Source organism: Misgurnus anguillicaudatus, unplaced genomic scaffold (genome assembly GCF_027580225.2).
Source record: "Misgurnus anguillicaudatus unplaced genomic scaffold, ASM2758022v2 HiC_scaffold_29, whole genome shotgun sequence".
NCBI classification, from domain to species: Eukaryota; Metazoa; Chordata; class Actinopteri; order Cypriniformes; family Cobitidae; genus Misgurnus; species Misgurnus anguillicaudatus.
Window position 1 is genome coordinate 1,967,203 of NW_027395279.1, and position 18,887 is coordinate 1,986,089.

The following is an 18,887-nucleotide window of genomic DNA, read 5'->3' on the forward strand; positions in this document are numbered from 1 at the left end:
CACTCTGCCACAGATAGAACACACAGGTAAAGTAGCAACGTACAGGTACGTGTTCGTACTCACACACACACACTGCCAGCTTCCAGGTTTTCACCGCCGCACTCTGCAACTGCCAACACACCGACGGGGCAACTTCCACGGCCCACACCGTCACTGTTCACTTAAATCGCACACAGCATACAATAGTTAGTGTTCACACAGCCGTCAGCCTCTCCGTCTTTTCCTCAGTGGAGGGAATGATGCGGGGTACGTCTGACAAGACACACAGCACTTGCACAGCAACCCACAGCAAATACACAGCACCACTTCAACGTGAAAGGTTTTCAAAGGACATAAACTCACCCACCACTCTACAGGTGCACACACACGACGCCCAGCGTCTTCCACTTCGCTAAGGGCCGATGGGGGCGATGACACTACGGCCGGAGCTTTTAGGTCTGCTGCTATGGCGATGTAATCCACTTATCCCTGCGGCTCGCCCACCACGCTCGATCGGGGGTAGGGCCGCTTTTCCTCTTCCTAGAGCGTTCAATGACACACAAGTTGGCAGCTATGGTTTCAGATCAAATCTCGGGCCGATACTCACAGCAATCTCCTTGGTAAACAGTTTACAACCAGATTCGTTTCCTTAATCCTTGGTTACTCCAAACGTGTCACATTTACCGTTGTCTTCTTCTACCCACAGGGTTTCTGCTTACGGTAACATCCACTGAGAACTATGAGAGGGAAAGAGAGAAAGTGCAACCAACTGCCAAACGTAACGGACGAGCACAGCTCCGTACTTCAACTCAACACTAACGCACCCAAACTGTGGTTTACACTGTCCTAAAATACTCCTCTGTGTGCTGTAATCCTCCAATCAACCGGCGATTTCCTTAAACGCCCACAGCTGCGCTCCATTTCGCTGATTACAGCCCTTGCGATGCTACCGGATGTCCGGTGTTTCCTCTTCCCGGTCTGGGCGGAAACATCCGGGCGGAACCAAAGTTTCCCGACTTTCGGTTCCGCCCAAAAGATCGTCACCTTGTGACATCCTCCCCCGCCAATGCATTCTAGTCCCTAGAATGCCTCGGGGTTGTCCACTCACCGTAGCGGGCAGGGGGGCGGCCTCGGTTCTCCCGTTGGGAGCGTCTCACGGGTGAATCAGGTTCAGCTGGTTCGTGTGCCGGCTCTGGTTGTCCCGGGGGTTCGGCTGGCTCGGGTGCTAACTCTCGCTGCCTCTGGGCGGCCGGGGGTTCAGCTGGCTCAGGTGCTAACTCTCGCCCTCTCGGGGCAGCCGGGGGCAACGCCAACACGGGTCGGCCTGGTACCACAGCCCATCCTCCCGTCCAGGGGGCCGCCGGCACCGGCTCCACCACCCTTTCCTCTGCTGCTTCGGGATAGTTGGGGCAGGGGCGAATCATGTTCCGGTGTACCACCCGCTCAGGGCCGGCCTTTCCTTCCGGCCGGATGGTATACACCGGCTGTCCCGGTCTCTGCTGCCTACAAACCACATACGGGATGGTCTCCCAGCGGTCGCTTAATTTTCCCTTGCCTTGGCGCCTGTTGTCCCTCGCCAAGACCCTCTCTCCAGGTAGCAGGGGGGCGTCCCGGGCCGTCCGGTCGTACAACCGCTTGTTCTTCTCCCCTGTGGTCTGTATTCTCTCAGATACCTGTTCATAGGCAAAGTGTAGCCGCTGGTGATGGCGTCCCACCCACTCGGTCACGCTCACTTCCTCCTGGCCGGCTGCCACTCCTAAGACCAGGTCCGTGGGCATCCGCACATGTCTGCCGAACATCAGGTAAGTAGGGGCATACCCCGTCGTACTATGTACACTATTATTATAAGCCTGTAGTAGATTCGGTAAAGCACTCACCCAGTTGCTCTGCTGCCGTTGATCCAGGGTCCCCAGTAACCCCAACAGGGTCTGATTGAACCTCTCACAGCTGCCATTTCCCTGGGGATGGTACGACGTCGTATGGGTCTTAGTACACCCATACAACTGGCATAATTCTCGTATCACCTTTGACTCGAAGTTGGCCCCTTGATCCGAGTGCAGAAACTCCGGGCATCCAAATGTCTGAAAGACGTTCCTCCAGAGGGCCGTCGCGGTGGTATTAGCTGTCTGGTCGAGGGTGGGGACTGCCCATGCGTATTTGGTGAATAGGTCAGTAATTACTAAGATGTTTTGGTAGCGGTCTTGCGGCCGGCCCAGGGTCAGGAAGTCCATGGCCATAATGTGGAGAGGGGCTTTAGCCTGGATGGGCACCATCGGCGCTCGAGCCTCTCGCCGAGATTTGAACAACATACACCTGGGACACGCCTGGATCAAGCTACGAACCGTGGCTTCCAGCCCTGGCCAATAGAAAAATCTGCGCAGCAGTGATATGGTCCTCTCTTGTCCTTGATGCCCCAGCTGATCATGGTAGGCCGAGACTAATGCTGTCGTCTGATCGGCGGGCACCACAATCTGGCGCACCTCCTCGCCCAGTTTCGGGTCACTGACCTTTCTGCACAGCACTCCTTCCTGTAGTTCTAGCTTGTCCCACTGCCCCAGCAGTTTTCTCCCCGTCTCCGTCTGGGCTATTCTTTCTGGCGACGTCGGTCGTCGCCTCTGCTCCACCCACGTCTTCACCTGACACACATCCTGATCCCGGGCTTGCCTCTCCATCCATCGACGGGGGTCCCACCCCCAGTTCCCGGGGACGGCCTCTTGTTGTCCTCCTGGGGCATCCACGGCCCCTATCATGTAATCCTCCCTCGGGCTGTCCTCCTCTTCTCTTCCCCGGCACCCGGGGTCGTCCATCTCCGGCAGCCTCGAAAGGACATCAGCGTTCGTGTGCTCGCGCCCCGGTCGGTACTGTAAGTGGTAGTCGAAGTTGGCCAGCTGGGCTACCCACCGCTGCTCTACGGCCCCCAACTTCGCCGTCTGCAAATGCACTAGAGGGTTATTATCCGTGATTACCGTTACCTTGGCGCCCCAAAGGTAGTCTTTAAACTTCTCACTTAGGGCCCACTTCAAGGCCAGCAACTCCAGTTTAAATGAGCTGTAATTTGCATCGTTCCTCTCCGCTGGATGGAGGCTCCGGCTTGCATAGGCGATCACCCGCTCCCTTCCTTCGTGCCGTTGGGCCAATACGGCTCCCAGCCCCAGGTTGCTTGCGTCTGTGTACAGAACAAAGGGTTTAGTAAAGTCCGCGTATGCCAAAATGGGTGCCTGTAACAGTTCCTGTTTGAGTCTCTGGAACGCAGCCTCACAAGGGTCATCCCAGTGAATTGAGGGTGACCCACGTCCCCGATTTCGCCCTGTACCAACCAACAGCTGGTTAAGAGGTTTAGCAATCTTGGAAAAGTCTTTGATGAATCGTCTGTAATACCCCACAAATCCCAGAAATGATCGTACCTGCCTCACGGTTTTGGGTGCACTCCAGTCCTCCACTACAGAGACTTTTCCGGGGTCCACAGACACCCCTGCGGCACTGACCACGTGACCCAGGAAATGAACTTCTCGCCTCAGCAGATGGCATTTATCAGGTTGCAGCTTTAGCCCGTACCTTTCCATGGCCTGGAAGACCTCTTCGAGGTGCTGGAGGTGGGAATCGAAATCTGGGGAATACACAATCACGTCATCCAAGTATACTAAAACTGACTTCATCAACTGACCTCCAAGGCAGCGCTGCATCAGTCGCTGGAACGTGGCCGGAGCGTTACAAAGCCCGAAGGGCATCCGTTCCCACTCAAATAATCCAAACGGGGTCGTGAAGGCGGTCTTCTCTCGATCTGCCTTGGCCACCTGCACCTGCCAATACCCGTTGGCCAGATCCAGGGTGGAATACCATGCGGACTGTGTAAGGCTGGCAAGGGAGTCTTCGATCCGTGGTAGGGGGAAAGCGTCTTTCTTGGTTACTAGGTTGAGCTTACGATAGTCCACACAGAACCTCCAGGCCCCTGACTTCTTCTGAACAAGCACGATGGGGGCCGCCCACGGGCTACTGCTCTCCCGAACAATGCCCCGCTCCAACAGGCCCTGCAAGAGTGTGCGTACCTCGGTGTATAGGGTAGGTGGGATTGGCCGATATCTCTCTCTGCTCGGCCCAGCGTCCCCAGTCGGGATATGATGTTCCACCACTCTGGTGCACCCATAGTCTTCCTCATGACTTGCAAACACATGTTGCCATTTCCGAAGAAGCGCCTGGAGCTTCTGTGTCTGTGCTGGTTCCAACTCCTTCCCTTGTAGTGACTCACCCTCAAGATGTTTCGGCACCTCACTCTTCCTGTCGTTCCTGGGGGCATCCATCTGTGTCAGGGCCACCTGACGGAAACTGACGTCCCTCTCCTCTCTCACCTGATGGGGCGCGACCGCCGTTAGTCGGGCCAGTCGTTGGTGTCGATGTAAGTGGACCGCATAAGGGTGTTCATTTCGTACTTTCACGGGGACTCTTCCCCGGCGGACCGCCACTAGGCCCCGTGCTACTTCCACTTGAGGACAGTCTGCATGCGGCTCGACCAATACCCACTCCTCAGGGTCGACTTCTCGAGGGGGCACTCTCGCCCACACAATGGCCTCACTTCTAGGGGGAATAGACAAGGCAAAACGACACATCACTCTTCCTACCTCTTCTCGGTCTCTACGGACCTGGGCCATCTGAACTCGCCGACAGTCGGCAACTACACGCTCCCATTTGGGCCTCTCTGCAGGTGAGATCCTGGGGCCAGGCCTAGCCTGAAATAACTCTTCCCAGCATTCCGAGAGGACATTCATGCCCAGCAGGGCTCGATGGGCACCCAAACACCTGTCTTCGACAATGATCACACCTTTCTGGGGGACTAATACCCCGTGGACTTCTAAGTCCGTCAGTCGGTAACCGACGTAAGGGATCTCCAGGCCATTGGCGCCCCGCAATGTCAGCCAGGGGGCCTCTGCTCCTTGTGTTCCTTTCTTCCCAAATATTTCTTGTGAAAGGCTTTCTGCAAACAACGTTACCTGAGAGCCCGTATCTACCAGGCATTGTACTGTCTTGCCACACACTTTTACCTCCGCTACTGGGCTATGCCCAATCATCTGGTGCCTGGGATTGTTTCTTCTGGGGTCTTCCCGAGGGTTCCCGGCCACACGACCCACTGTGGCCGGCCGATCTAAAAACCCCCTTCCGATGCCCTACGAGGCCCACACTGGCGACTGATATGTCCTGGTTTTCCACAGCGATTGCAAATAGGCCGCCCTTGGTCATCCCATTCGAAGCGGGGCCGGTTAAAGCGGTCTGGACGTCTGGGCGGCTCTCGGCCTCGCTCCGAGTATGTTCGTTCTCGGGGGGCCGGCCTTGGTTCCTCCCGCGCCCTTCCTTGGCGCAACTCTCCCAAAAGAGCTTTAGACAGCTCCGATATCTGTTCCTGTACGTCCTTCAACAATTCTGCCTTCAGGGCCTGTTTCCAGTCTACCCGCTCAGGTGGTGTGGGTGCCAATTCGCTTACCGCCGCGCATACTGGAGCCTCGCTGACCTCGACCTCATCACCTTCCAAAGCCAATGCCTCTTTCCTAAGGTCTTCGAAGGTGAGCCCGGGGTCCCTCCGAAACTGGACCCGCAGGCTCTGTCTCACAGGGCCCTCCTTCATCCCCAGGAGAAACTGGTCACGTAACAGGTTCTCCCCGTCTCCCAGCCCATGATCGCGTCGGGCCTGTAATCGGGTGAACTGCTCCCGTAGTCTCAGGGCAAAGGCTCTAATGGTTTGTCGGGGGCCTTGCTTAAAGTTAAAAAATTGGGATCGGAGGACAGCTACAGGGGTGTGATCACCATATTGCTCGGTGAGAAACTGGAATACGGTCTGGGCGGTGGCTCTAACTGCCTCAGGGGCGGCTTGCACTTCTCGCCGGGCTTCTCCCTCTAGGGAGTTTAACACAAACTGGAGCCGCTGGGCGGCGCTGAGGCCCTGCAGGTCGGCCAAATATTCTAGTTGGGCCCTCCACTCTGTCAGTCGAACCTCTGACTCTGCTCCTCCATACTTCTGCATCCATGGGCTACCCATGATGATGGACGTGGCACGGGGTGGGGCTGCGGGCCCCGCGTTGTCGGTCATTGGGCGAACCTGGTTACTCAACTCGAGGTGGAACCCTGCCGACTACGCCAAAATCTGTCACGGCTAGGGGCTGGCTGCTAAACCTAAAGCCACGCCCCTTCTCAATTTCCACCTCGAGGAGGTCCCCAAAGCCACACCCAATGACCAAACAACACGAGAACAGGTAAGTATTAAAACAAACTTTATTTAAATATTTAAAATAACTGGGGGAAATGGGGAAAGGGGCAATTAAAACTAACTCCTCTCTGCCTTCCAGACAGGCCACAGCACGGGAGAGGGGCAGAAAGGGGGAAGAGCGACGGGGGCTCCAGGGGCTGGTGACCCAAGTGTAGGGGGGAGGGGACGGGGGAACACAGGCTCCTGCCAATCCCACTATCCGTGGCGCCCTCCTCTTCTCTCCTGGAGGCAAAAGACAAGCAGTATGAATTTTGGGGTTGTATCTCTCTCTCTCTACTGTGATACCTGCGCCACGTCGGGCCGATACTCCTCTGCTCACTCCACTGGGTGTTTCTCTCCACAGGGTTTGACTGGGACGTGAAGACTCGTTCAACCTGGGCTAGGGTCGCCTTCGCCTGTTGGCTTGCTGGTAACTCGTGGTAAGTATGGTCTTCCTTCCACCGGTCACTCTCCTGACCTTCGCTCTCGCCTTGTCTCTCTCCTCACAGGCCACTTGGACACAAGGACACAGTTAGTGCAGCTTAATTACTCCTCACCTCTCGGCAGTTTACAGCTCAGGCGTGTGTGTCTGCCCACAGTTCGTTCTACTGACGTTCACTCTTGGTCTCTCTTCCTTTACAGGCAGCTTGGATATAATAACACAGTAAGTGCAACTTGGGTACTTCTCACCTCTCTGCTGTTTACAGCTCAGGCGCGTGTGACTGTCCACAGTTCGTTCTACTGACGTTCACTCTTGTTCTCTCTTCCTTTACAGGCAGCTTGGATACAATAACACAGTTAGTGCAACTTGGTACTTCTCACCTCTCTGCTGATTACAGCTCAGGCGTGTGTGACTGTCCACAGTTCGTTCTACTGACGTTCACTCTTGGTCTCTCTTCCTTTACAGGCAGCTTGGATATAATAACACAGTTAGTGCAACTTGGGTACTTCTCACCTCTCTGCTGTTTACAGCTCAGGCGTGTGTGACTGTCCACAGTTCGTTCTACTGATGTTCACTCTTGTTCTCTCTTCCTTTACAGGCAGCTTGGATACAATAACACAGTTAGTGCAACTTGGTACTTCTCACCTCTCTGCTGTTTACAGCTCAGGCGTGTGTGACTGTCCACAGTTCGTTCTACTGATGTTCACTCTTGTTCTCTCTTCCTTTACAGGCAGCTTGGGTACAATAACACAGTTAGTGCAACTTGGTACTTCTCACCTCTCTGCTGTTTACAGCTCAGGGTAGCGCAGCTTTTCCTCAGCTCGCTATACAGTGTTTTGGTCGACAATGCTCAGGGCGGCTTACGACAACTGGCCTGCACAGAAAGCAAACGGCGACGATCTTCCTAAGGGGGCGCCGGGGGCACAAACCCTCTCGGCGGATCCGCTGGTCAGCAGGGGGGCGAATCGTCACACTGTCTCACCGGGCCGAGCGCTGCCCTGTCCTCAATGCCCGTAGGCCGATCGAATACCAGACAGGGGCGCCCCTTCGTAGAGACCACGGGCGGCGGAACTCCTTCGCCCTTCACTCTGCCACAGATAGAACACACAGGTAAAGTAGCAACGTACAGGTACGTGTTCGTACTCACACACACACACTGCCAGCTTCCAGGTTTTCACCGCCGCACTCTGCAACTGCCAACACACCGACGGGGCAACTTCCACGGCCCACACCGTCACTGTTCACTTAAATCGCACACAGCATACAATAGTTAGTGTTCACACAGCCGTCAGCCTCTCCGTCTTTTCCTCAGTGGAGGGAATGATGCGGGGTACGTCTGACAAGACACACAGCACTTGCACAGCAACCCACAGCAAATACACAGCACCACTTCAACGTGAAAGGTTTTCAAAGGACATAAACTCACCCACCACTCTACAGGTGCACACACACGACGCCCAGCGTCTTCCACTTCGCTAAGGGCCGATGGGGGCGATGACACTACGGCCGGAGCTTTTAGGTCTGCTGCTATGGCGATGTAATCCACTTATCCCTGCGGCTCGCCCACCACGCTCGATCGGGGGTAGGGCCGCTTTTCCTCTTCCTAGAGCGTTCAATGACACACAAGTTGGCAGCTATGGTTTCAGATCAAATCTCGGGCCGATACTCACAGCAATCTCCTTGGTAAACAGTTTACAACCAGATTCGTTTCCTTAATCCTTGGTTACTCCAAACGTGTCACATTTACCGTTGTCTTCTTCTACCCACAGGGTTTCTGCTTACGGTAACATCCACTGAGAACTATGAGAGGGAAAGAGAGAAAGTGCAACCAACTGCCAAACGTAACGGACGAGCACAGCTCCGTACTTCAACTCAACACTAACGCACCCAAACTGTGGTTTACACTGTCCTAAAATACTCCTCTGTGTGCTGTAATCCTCCAATCAACCGGCGATTTCCTTAAACGCCCACAGCTGCGCTCCATTTCGCTGATTACAGCCCTTGCGATGCTACCGGATGTCCGGTGTTTCCTCTTCCCGGTCTGGGCGGAAACATCCGGGCGGAACCAAAGTTTCCCGACTTTCGGTTCCGCCCAAAAGATCGTCACCTTGTGACAGATGTTCTGCAGTGTGTAGGGATTAAGACAGTTTGGTTCAAAACCTGGATGATGAATCATGCAGGTAGGAGGTTCTGGAACCTGTTGCATTCTCCTTACAACCTAATAAGTAAATATATAGCACTTATATGTAAGCAGTGTTTTATAATAAACGTTATTACAGTAAAATAATGTAGAACTAACAAATTAAGTCATTTAAATTCATATATTACTATATGCCACATATGTGTTTCCATATAGACCAATTCAAATGATGTAAAAAACATTGGCTAGAATCACTTCCTGTTACAGTTTGTGACAATTATGTTTTTATTTCACATATATTATCTTTAAGATGTTTGTTTAACTTCAGTTAATTCAGGTTTATATGTTCTGTTGAAATGGTCTCTATAGTTTGCAAAGTAATGTAATACGTTATAATTACCTTTGGAATCTCTTTGCAACACAAGTTTTCAGCCTCGTTTGGCATTCTGGCACAGTTGCCACACAAACACCTAAACAAGTTAAATGCAAACTCGAGTTTATTGACGGACATCGTTTTAAACGTGATAATTTGACGTTGCAGTTACTGTACAATACATCCTTATTGTTAGGCGGCTGAGGGAATAAAAAATTACCATTGAGAAACGTTCTGCAAAAGTCTTGCTTGCGGAGGTGTTGCTGTAACGGCCGTCTGCTCGTCTGAACTCTCTGGATCGGACTCGGGCTCGAACTGGTAAGGCAGTACAATCGCCATTGTTTCTGCAATCTGCATGTAGCTGTTCACGTACGTTCGTGCTCTCTTTAGGACCGGGAAACCTACGCGAAGTCAGGGGCGTATCCTTTCGAACATACGCCGAACCCAGTTGACCAATAACAGTTGAGTAGGCCATCTGACCAATCAGAGTACACTAGACATTTTTGGAGGCGGAGACAGGAACTGAATCCGACCGTTTCAGAAAGAGGGCAAAATTGGTGAGGTATGTAGGCAGTTTATAAAAATAATATTGCATTAATTAATTGTTTTAATCAAAAATATTTACTATGGGAGACCTATTTATACAGTAAGGTGCCCATTTAGGGGCATAATAGGTACACTTTAAAATAAATGTTATAACTGGTCTCAAGGGCTTCTAGAATGATGGTACTTTTGCAAAATTGAGAGCACATTTCTGTGAATTGACCCTGCAGTAGCAGCTGCATTAACAGGTTTACTAACAGCAACAACTCTTTGTTGTTTTTAGGATGCAATGCACCGCAGCACATACTGGGTACAGAGCTTAACTCATTGCTCAGCTGGGGTTTTTTGTGACCCTCTGGAATTGGGCACAATTTCCTCATGTTTTTAGCTGAGGTCTCATTAAGTCTTATTTAGATGTTATTCTATTTGAATATGAAAAGTAATCAATGAATAGGACGTAAGGCACAAATTTTGTTATAGATTTTAAAGTCATAAACTTTTAGCCTGAAGACATACAGAAGTCCAAAAACACTTTTACTAGCTCCCACTGATTCACTTTAAACAGGAATTCTATATTCCTGCTGTGATGTCAGGACTCAGCTATAAGCTCTATTTTTATGACTTTCACAATCTTTAGACAATTAGACAACAAATTGCTCTTTAACAATTACCACAATCTCATAGAGAAACAAAGACTCAGCTTCAACAATCTCTAGACAACTGGACTAAATTGTTTATTTGACAATTCCCATAATCTCATAAAGAAAGGACTAAGCCTAGAACTTTTAACACCGCTGTACTGTATATCATGTTAATCATTGCCTTAAATCACTTTGATTGATTCACAGAAAATAATGATGTATTTTATTTGTTACAACCAAGCTAAAATATTTCCCTTGAAACAAGGAGAAACAGCAGATCTTTTCTGAGAGGGTCTCAGTGGTGAAACTTTCTCAGTGAGATAAGATCACACAGGTGTTTTATTGACCATTTTAGCAGTTTCATCATTATTTTGCTGTGCATCAGTCAAAGCTTTAGCTCAATTTACCTTATTTACACAATGAGAAATCCTGCATTAATTAAGGAATTGTAACAAAACTTCCTGGTTCCATTCTATCTACACTTATCCAGTTCTGAGTGTTCTTTAACAAAATCACTCCTAATCATTCCATATCAATCGATTTGTTACAAATCTCTATCTCCCTACTTGCTTAATATCCAACTTTTAGTTCCACTCTGCATGCACTGAACCTCTAACCCCAACAATGCTGCCTTCAATCATTTATACACTTCCATCTCTCCTTCATTCTCCATAATTACAATTATCTCCTTAACTCATCGTGTATAGTATGTAAACTGTATAGTTTACTGCATTTACTGATCCTATAAAGATTAATACAAACATTTGCTCTTGTCATATCAATCATGTAAACCAGAAATTCACTTCTCATATGCAAACACCTTAACTTACACTGTAGTTTAAATGTATATAACATCCTTTATTTAAGTTAATTCTTGCTCTGAAGGATTTTGTTCCTTTAAATGTTGCACATGTGCTGTGAACAACATAAAATCTTATACAGAGAGTTCAATAGTTATCACTGTATTAATTCAATTTTTACCCTTATTTGAGAACCAGAATAAAATTTGGAAGATGTTAATCCATTTTAAGTTAATCTTTTGTTGCTTTAACAAACAAAAGATCTTTAATTTGCTAACAAAGGGAATTTATTCTCATCTACACTGCTGTTGTCATGCTGTGTATTTCCATTAACAGAGTTATTATCGCCTGTTTTGCGCTGGTGTGTTTACATACGTGGAAGCATTGACTTGGGCACGGAGTTTTGTCATCCGACTGGACTTTTATTATTCACGGATATTCGCTAATAACTTATGTTGTGAGATTGCCTTTTGTGCCTACTAAGTTACCATAGTCGTGGGTAGGGAAACGACTAGAGGGAGGGGCTTTGTTATTATTGTGTGAGTATAAGCGCATGGCTTACGTTACTCTGGCTGTTGTTGAATAAACCATCTTTAATGAGGATTACGTCTCGTGTATTGCCTCTTAACATGACATGGTGTCAGAATTAAGGACTTTTTAAGACATTAAGAGCAAGATGGCAAAGTTTGGACCTCCCGAGCCGTTCGATTTCTCGCAGCCAGCGGAGTGGGTCACATGGCGGCAGAGATTCTCCCGGTTTAGAGTCGCATCGAAACTGGATAAAGAGAGCAACGAAGTGCAGGTGAACTCGCTTTTGTACTCGATGGGGAGAGATGCCGAACCTATTTACGGCTCGTTTGTGTTTCCTGCTGCAACCGAGGCCATGCCACATCCAGAGTATGAGTTTGATCGAGTGATGCAGAAGTTTGACGAACACTTTGTCCCGAAAAGAAACGTAATCCACGATCGCGGCTGTTTTCATAAACGCAGCCAAAGGGCCGGTGAGACTGTGGAAGCTTTTGTGCGTGGCCTGTACGAGCTCGCGCAGCACTGCGAGTTCGGTGCGGGAAAGGACGAGCAGATCCGGGACCGGATCGTCCTCGGAATAATGGACAAAGAGGTTTCACAAAAACTCCAGCTAGAGGCGGACCTGACTCTAGAGAGAGCCATCCAGCTTGCACGGCAAAGTGAACAAGTGAAACAACAAAGTGCCGAGCGCGTGGAAACTACAGTGAACGAGGTGAGACGGAAACAGTACAATAGCACACGGAGGAGCTATGATAAATCACTGCAGGGACAGAAATACGGTGAGAACAAACCGAACTGTCAGAGATGCAACAGGATGCATGATAAAAAGGAAAGCTGTCCAGCCCGTAACAAAAGATGCAGAAAGTGCAATAAAATCGGACATTTCGAGGCTGTGTGTAAATCCAAGATGCTAAAACAAGTTAGAGCAGAGGCTGTTATGGATTCAGATGAGGATTCATTTTTTATTGGAGAACTATTCCTGAGAGCAACCACAAAGTCAAAGCCAAATATAATTGGGGAGTCAAACCTGGATACTGACTGGGATGTAGAGCTACTAGTAAATGGCAGTCTGGTGGATTTCAAAATCGACACAGGAGCTGATACCACCGTTATGACTGAAGAGACTTTTGGAAAACTACGTCAAAAACCAAAATTAAATAAGTCCAGGCCAACAGTATATAGCCCAGGAGGGAAAGTCCAGTGTGTGGGTAAGTTCCTTGCCACTACTACATACAAAGGTCAGAAATACCAATACTGGATTACAGTCATTAAAGGACAGTATGTTAGTAACTTGTTGGGCAAGGCAGTGGCAAAGCGCATGGGGCTGGTAGCAAGAGTCAATGCTATCACCAGTGACTTAACAAGCGATGTGTTCGGGGAAATCGGACTATTGAATTGTGAGCCTGTTAAGATCGAGCTGACCAAGGAAGCAGTCCCATATAGCGTCAACACGCCACGCAGAGTTCCGTTTCCGCTCCTTCCAAAGGTTGAGAAAGAGCTAAAGCGTATGCTGAGCCTCGATATCATTGAGGAAGTTACAGAGCCGACAGACTGGTGTGCCCCGATGGTGCCCGCTCCAAAACGCAACAAGGATGAGGTCAGAGTGTGTGTGGATTTGAAACGCTTGAATAAGGGAGTGAAACGCGAACGTTACATTTTGCCCACACTGGATGATATAACACCCAAGCTGACTGGAGCCAAGGTTTTCTCCACTCTGGATGCCTCTAGCGGGTTCTGGCAAATTCCATTGGACCCCAGCTGCCAAAAATTGACAACCTTCATCACCCCTATAGGCCGGTTTTGTTTCAAACGTCTGCCATTTGGCATTACTTCGGCACCTGAGATTTTCCAGCGGCTGATGACCGACTTGCTCAAAGGCCTAGAAGGGACTGTCGTTGTGATTGATGATATCCTGGTTTATGGATCTACAAAAGAGGAGCATGACCGCAATCTTGACACGGTGTTGCGGACTGTTAAAGCGTCTGGTCTAAAGCTAAACAGGGCCAAGTGTCACTTTGGAAAGACGGAACTGCAGTTTTTCGGACACATCATTAGCGCGGAGGGTGTGAAGCCCGATGAGAGCAAGGTGGAGGCTATCGCTCAGATGCCCAGTCCCTCTAATGTGGAGCAGCTGCGGCAGGTGCTCGGATTAGTCAACTATGTTGGGAAATTCCTGCCGGGCCTGTCTACAGTTTTGCATCCACTCACTAACCTGCTCAGGAAAGAGACTGCGTGGGTTTGGGGTGAGCCTCAGGAGCGAGCATTTAATAAGACAAAAGCAATGCTCATGGCTGCACCAGCCCTTTGTTATTACGACGCTAACAAACCAACAGTGGTCAGTGCCGATGCCAGCAGTTATGGCCTGGGTGCGGCCCTGTTGCAAGACCACGATGATGAGTTGCGGCCGGTTGCCTTTTGCTCCCGCACGCTCACTGATGCGGAGAAGAGGTATTCGCAGATCGAGAAGGAGTGCCTGGCATCTGTCTGGGCTTGTGAACGTTTCGCCCGCTACATCCAAGGTATGGGCCGGGTCCGTTTACAAACTGACCACAAGCCACTGGTGCCATTGATCAACTCATACGATCTGGACAAAACGCCACTACGATGTCAGAGACTGCTTATGCGCCTCATGCGATTCAACGTCACTGCTGAACATGTTCCCGGTAAGCAGCTAGTAATCGCAGATACACTCTCCAGACACCCACTAAAGGACAGCTACGTACCTGAAACAGAAACGCAGGTAAAGGCATATGTGAACACTATGATGGCTAGCAAACCAATCAAGTCATCCAAGCTCGAGGAAATTCGCAGAGTCACACAAAACGATACTGAACTTCAAAAAGTGATCACATTTGTCAGAAAAGGGTGGCCTCGCAAAATAGCGGTAGGCTCACCACTGCGTGGATACTATGCAGCCAGAAGTCACTTATCAGAGTCGGACGGTCTGGTCACATACCACGACCGCATAGTAGTTCCAGCAGTACTCAGACCTGGAGTCATAGACCAACTGCACGAAGGTCACCAGGGCCTCACCAAGTGTCGGGAGCGAGCCAAGTTGACAGTTTGGTGGCCAAACATCGGAGCACAGATCACAAACAAAGTGAAATCATGTGACTTTTGCAGAGAGCACAAACCTACACAAAGACGGGAACCACTGGTAACCACTTCCCTGCCCAGTGGCCCATGGCAAAGGATTGCCGTTGACCTGTTTGAGTTAGAGGGTAAGAATTTTCTTGTTGCTGTAGATTACTTCTCTAGAGACATTGAGATTGCTTCTCTTACCACCATTACCAGCAAGCAGGTTATTGACAAGCTCAAGCACATTTTTGTGAGATGGGGCATCCCGCTGGAACTGGTCAGTGACAACGGGACACAGTTCACATCGGCAGAGTTTCGGGATTTTAAACAGAGGTATGGTTTCGCTCACATTACCTCCAGCCCTCATTATCCACAGTCGAACGGAGCTGCAGAAAGGGCCGTTCAGACTGCTAAGTACATCCTCAAACAGCCGGACCCCTGCTTAGCCCTTATGGGTTATCGTGCAACACCAATTGCAGCGACAGGAGAAAGTCCAGCACGGCTCATGACCGGTAGACAAATCCGCACTACTGTCCCGGTCCTGGAAAAGTCCTTGCTGCCACGTCCGTTCAGCCCGGATCAAGTCTACAGGAAGGACGCAACAGCAAAGGATTCTTACAGATTCTATTACAACCGCAGGCATTCGGCACGCACGCTCCCTGAGCTTCACGCTGGTCAACCTGTTCGAGTGAAGCTTGATGGGGAGAAGGGATGGACAACACCTGCTAGGGTCATCAGTAAGTCTAAGGAGCCGAGATCTTACCTCGTGGAGATGGACAATGGGAACGTGGCCCGTCGGAACAGGCGTCACCTCCAAACTGTTCCTGAGACCGAACCCCCTGCGGAACAGCAACGTGCCCAGCCGATAGGGTCTCAGCAGGACAGCGGTTCCCCATCGACAGACGTGACTGCGCCACTGGAATCTCTAGCGAGCCAGCTACCAGCAGGCCCTTCCTCAGGGTCTCCCCTTCCACCATCTACTCCTGTGAAAAGAACTTCCAGGGGTCGTGAGATAAAGGTGCCACTTAGGTTTCAAGACTAATAATGTTAAAAGGGCAGAATAACCCCTTTCAGGACTGAGGGTAGTCTACCCCTGTGACGTCCTGCACCGTTCTGAGACTATTTAATGAAAAAAAAAAGAAAAACAGAAGAATGTTATTTGATGACAGTTGTTGCATTTCTTTAGTTATATGGTTCAGAAAAACGTAAGATTTCATTAATATAGCAAAATGTAGATGTTTGGGGTTCTCGTTATTGCTAACTTTCAAAAGGGGGAGATGTTGTGAGATTGCCTTTTGTGCCTACTAAGTTACCATAGTCGTGGGTAGGGAAACGACTAGAGGGAGGGGCTTTGTTATTATTGTGTGAGTATAAGCGCATGGCTTACGTTACTCTGGCTGTTGTTGAATAAACCATCTTTAATGAGGATTACGTCTCGTGTATTGCCTCTTAACATGACAACTTACTTTACGGGTTTCAGATATAGTTGCAAGATCGTTCCACAACGCAAATACATAATCGCCACGGCGATGTTTCCACTTTTAGACTCAAATTTACGACTTTGCGTAATGTACCACGATAACATTTAGTCATTAGTCCATGTAATATTCACTCCTACTGAGTGTAAACACAGGAGATGATGTTTGAATCGAAGCGCGAGGAAATATATTATTTCCTTATCTGCAATGTTATTATTTCTCTGGCAGCTGTGTTGTTATTCAAATTTTCATGCCTAGCCGGGATTTCTCCGGACTTTCAATGGGAGTTTAACGTCCCATTCTACAACATACGGGTGCGTTTATGCTCACCCTCAACATTTCTAATAGGCAAATAAAATCAACTTACCAACACAGCTGCAGACAGAAAAGTAGACGTTTAAACCTCCTATTTTGCGATGAATTGAGTACTCTGTTATGGTTGAAATGTCGCGCTGGAAGGCTTCCTGGAGTACCACGTCACTTGTTCGGGTGTCATCACGTCCCGTGGTATACGTCATCACGTCGGGATCACCAAGCTGTAAGGTACCACCCACAAGCCCAACGACAGATACAAGTGGAGTGGGTGAAGGGGACTCGTGTTCGTTCCTTCCTCAGCGCTTCTAGAAGAATAATTCCATATCATGATTAAATTAATTTCTTTGATCTCTGTGTTTAAATTATAATCTGACTCCAATTTAATATACTAAGAATTTAGTGCATTATTCCAATTATCTGTTGATCATAATTTGGATGTTTGATTATTTAGTAATTCCCATAGTCTTAGTTATTCGTTCATTAGGGACCCGGTATCGCACAGAGCATAAGCCGGCCATTTGCGTATATCTCACGGACACAAAATTGTCAGTCTGATCTTAGTCAGAGGTTACCGGGTAAACTAATATTTTTATGTCTGGCCGCTCCATGCTTGCTCCGATCATAAAAATAGTTACTTTAGTTTAGCGCCCATGCAACTTGCTAAGGCAGGTGATAAACATAAATCTGAGAGTTTTAATGAATGTGCCCCATGCTCCATTCGACCATCAAAACCTCAGTGTGATAATATCCTGACACGATAATCTTGCGGTAATACCAGACTCCTTCTAATCTACTGGTCATAACAATTTCTGAAAGAATTAAAATAAATCAATACAATTTCTGAAGAATTCAGATGAATCAAATGTAACAATTTATTATACCAGGCAGGTTTCAGCTTCAAACATAAATTAAACAATATCATACAGAATTTGATTCAATTCCAATTAATTAAAATGATCAACAGTTGCAAAAGTTACAAAGTCATACCTGGCAATAGACACTCTGGCTACAGAGTACTTCCATCATGAATATAATATACCCAAAATGGTTTAGAAAAATTCTTGTTAAAGAATACTTCCATAATGTCTGAATACACACACCCAAAGTGTGGGGAAGATTCTTGCTAAAGAATACTTCCCAGAGTCTCTTGCCAAGCCACCTTATATACACAGAATGAGACAAAGAATAATAAAATCTCAAAACAGGATTTGGTTGGTCGGTTCTCGTGACCTGAAGGAGCACCAAATGGGACTGTTAACCATCTGTAATCTAGATCTCCTCATGAGTTGACACCCATCCCAGGAGTACAGATTATGTCTTAAGTTTTAAACTTTGATATACTTTCTCTTAGCATTATAGAAATTAGACCTTTTTAACCATTGCACCATGACCTTTAAAACAACACCAAACATGAAGATGAAACCTTTGTAGCATCACAACATATGATATATCCAATGTTACATGCACAGCAAAATCACCAGTGTTAAATCTACACTGCTGGTGTTTATATGGGTACCACCAGACCTGGTGGTACCCATATATACACCAGGAGTGTACATTTAACACCGGTGATTTTGCTGTGTGTGTTTAGTATATTTCCAGTAACCAAAACCTTAAAGGAGAAGAGAGAGGGGGTGAAATACAGATCAGTTCCTGTGAATCCGTGACCCCTGTGGAGAGAGACAACACGTCTCTCAAAAATAGACACAGAATGTGTTTTTTATTGTTTTATGGTCCAGCTCCAAAACCAAAACTTGTCCACCTGTCCTACATGATGAATCTCAATGATCTTCTCTCATGTTTGTGATTTCACTGAATCAAGCTGAGTTTCTGCTGTACTTCCAGCTCCTTCAGCATCCTGACCTTCAGTCTTCAGTAGAGATTGCATTTCATGAGATTCTGCTGTGTTCTGATTTGATCCAGTAGCTTGAGTTTCATCTGAACCTGCTGCTGCAGTCTGAGTTTGGAAAAAAGAAATGTTTTCAACAATATATCCACACTGTATCTTAGTTATGGTCCTGGAGTCCCCAGCATTGCACATTTTTGATGTCCCCCTTTCCCTAACACACCTTCAGCTCATCCGCATAAAAAGTGATAATGGTTTGCTTTGAATGGTCCTATTTTGACCCTTTGCATCTATACCATTATAAATGCAAATGGCCTACAATTCTTTAGCGTTGTACTTATCATAGTCCACTGATGCTTCACTATGTAAGGGATAATGTAGAGGCAGCCGGTAGTTATTGGGAAATAAGCCCCGACAGTGTGATCAGGACCCGACGCGAAGCGGAGGGTCTTGTATCACACTGAAGGGGCTTATTTCCCAATAACTACCGGC

General features: G+C 48.4%; 1 protein-coding gene across 2 annotated transcripts; it reads right to left on the bottom strand.

The window, feature by feature from the left end:
• Positions 1-4,294: 4,294 nt before the first annotated feature.
• Positions 4,295-8,780, bottom strand: LOC141362781 (uncharacterized). 2 transcript variants are annotated; one of them, XM_073865010.1, is made up of 2 exons: positions 7,431-8,780; positions 4,295-6,724 (listed from the first exon to the last, which is right to left on the bottom strand). In XM_073865010.1, exon 2 carries the CDS (start codon positions 6,053-6,055, stop codon positions 5,117-5,119), a length of 939 nt encoding a protein of 312 aa, XP_073721111.1. In that variant the 5' UTR covers positions 6,056-6,724; positions 7,431-8,780; the 3' UTR covers positions 4,295-5,116. The 2 variants fall into 2 exon arrangements, 1 of the variants encoding a protein (XP_073721111.1); XR_012368368.1 differs by lacking the exon at positions 4,295-6,724 and adding an exon at positions 7,081-7,166.
• Between the last annotated feature and the right edge of the window lie 10,107 nt (positions 8,781-18,887).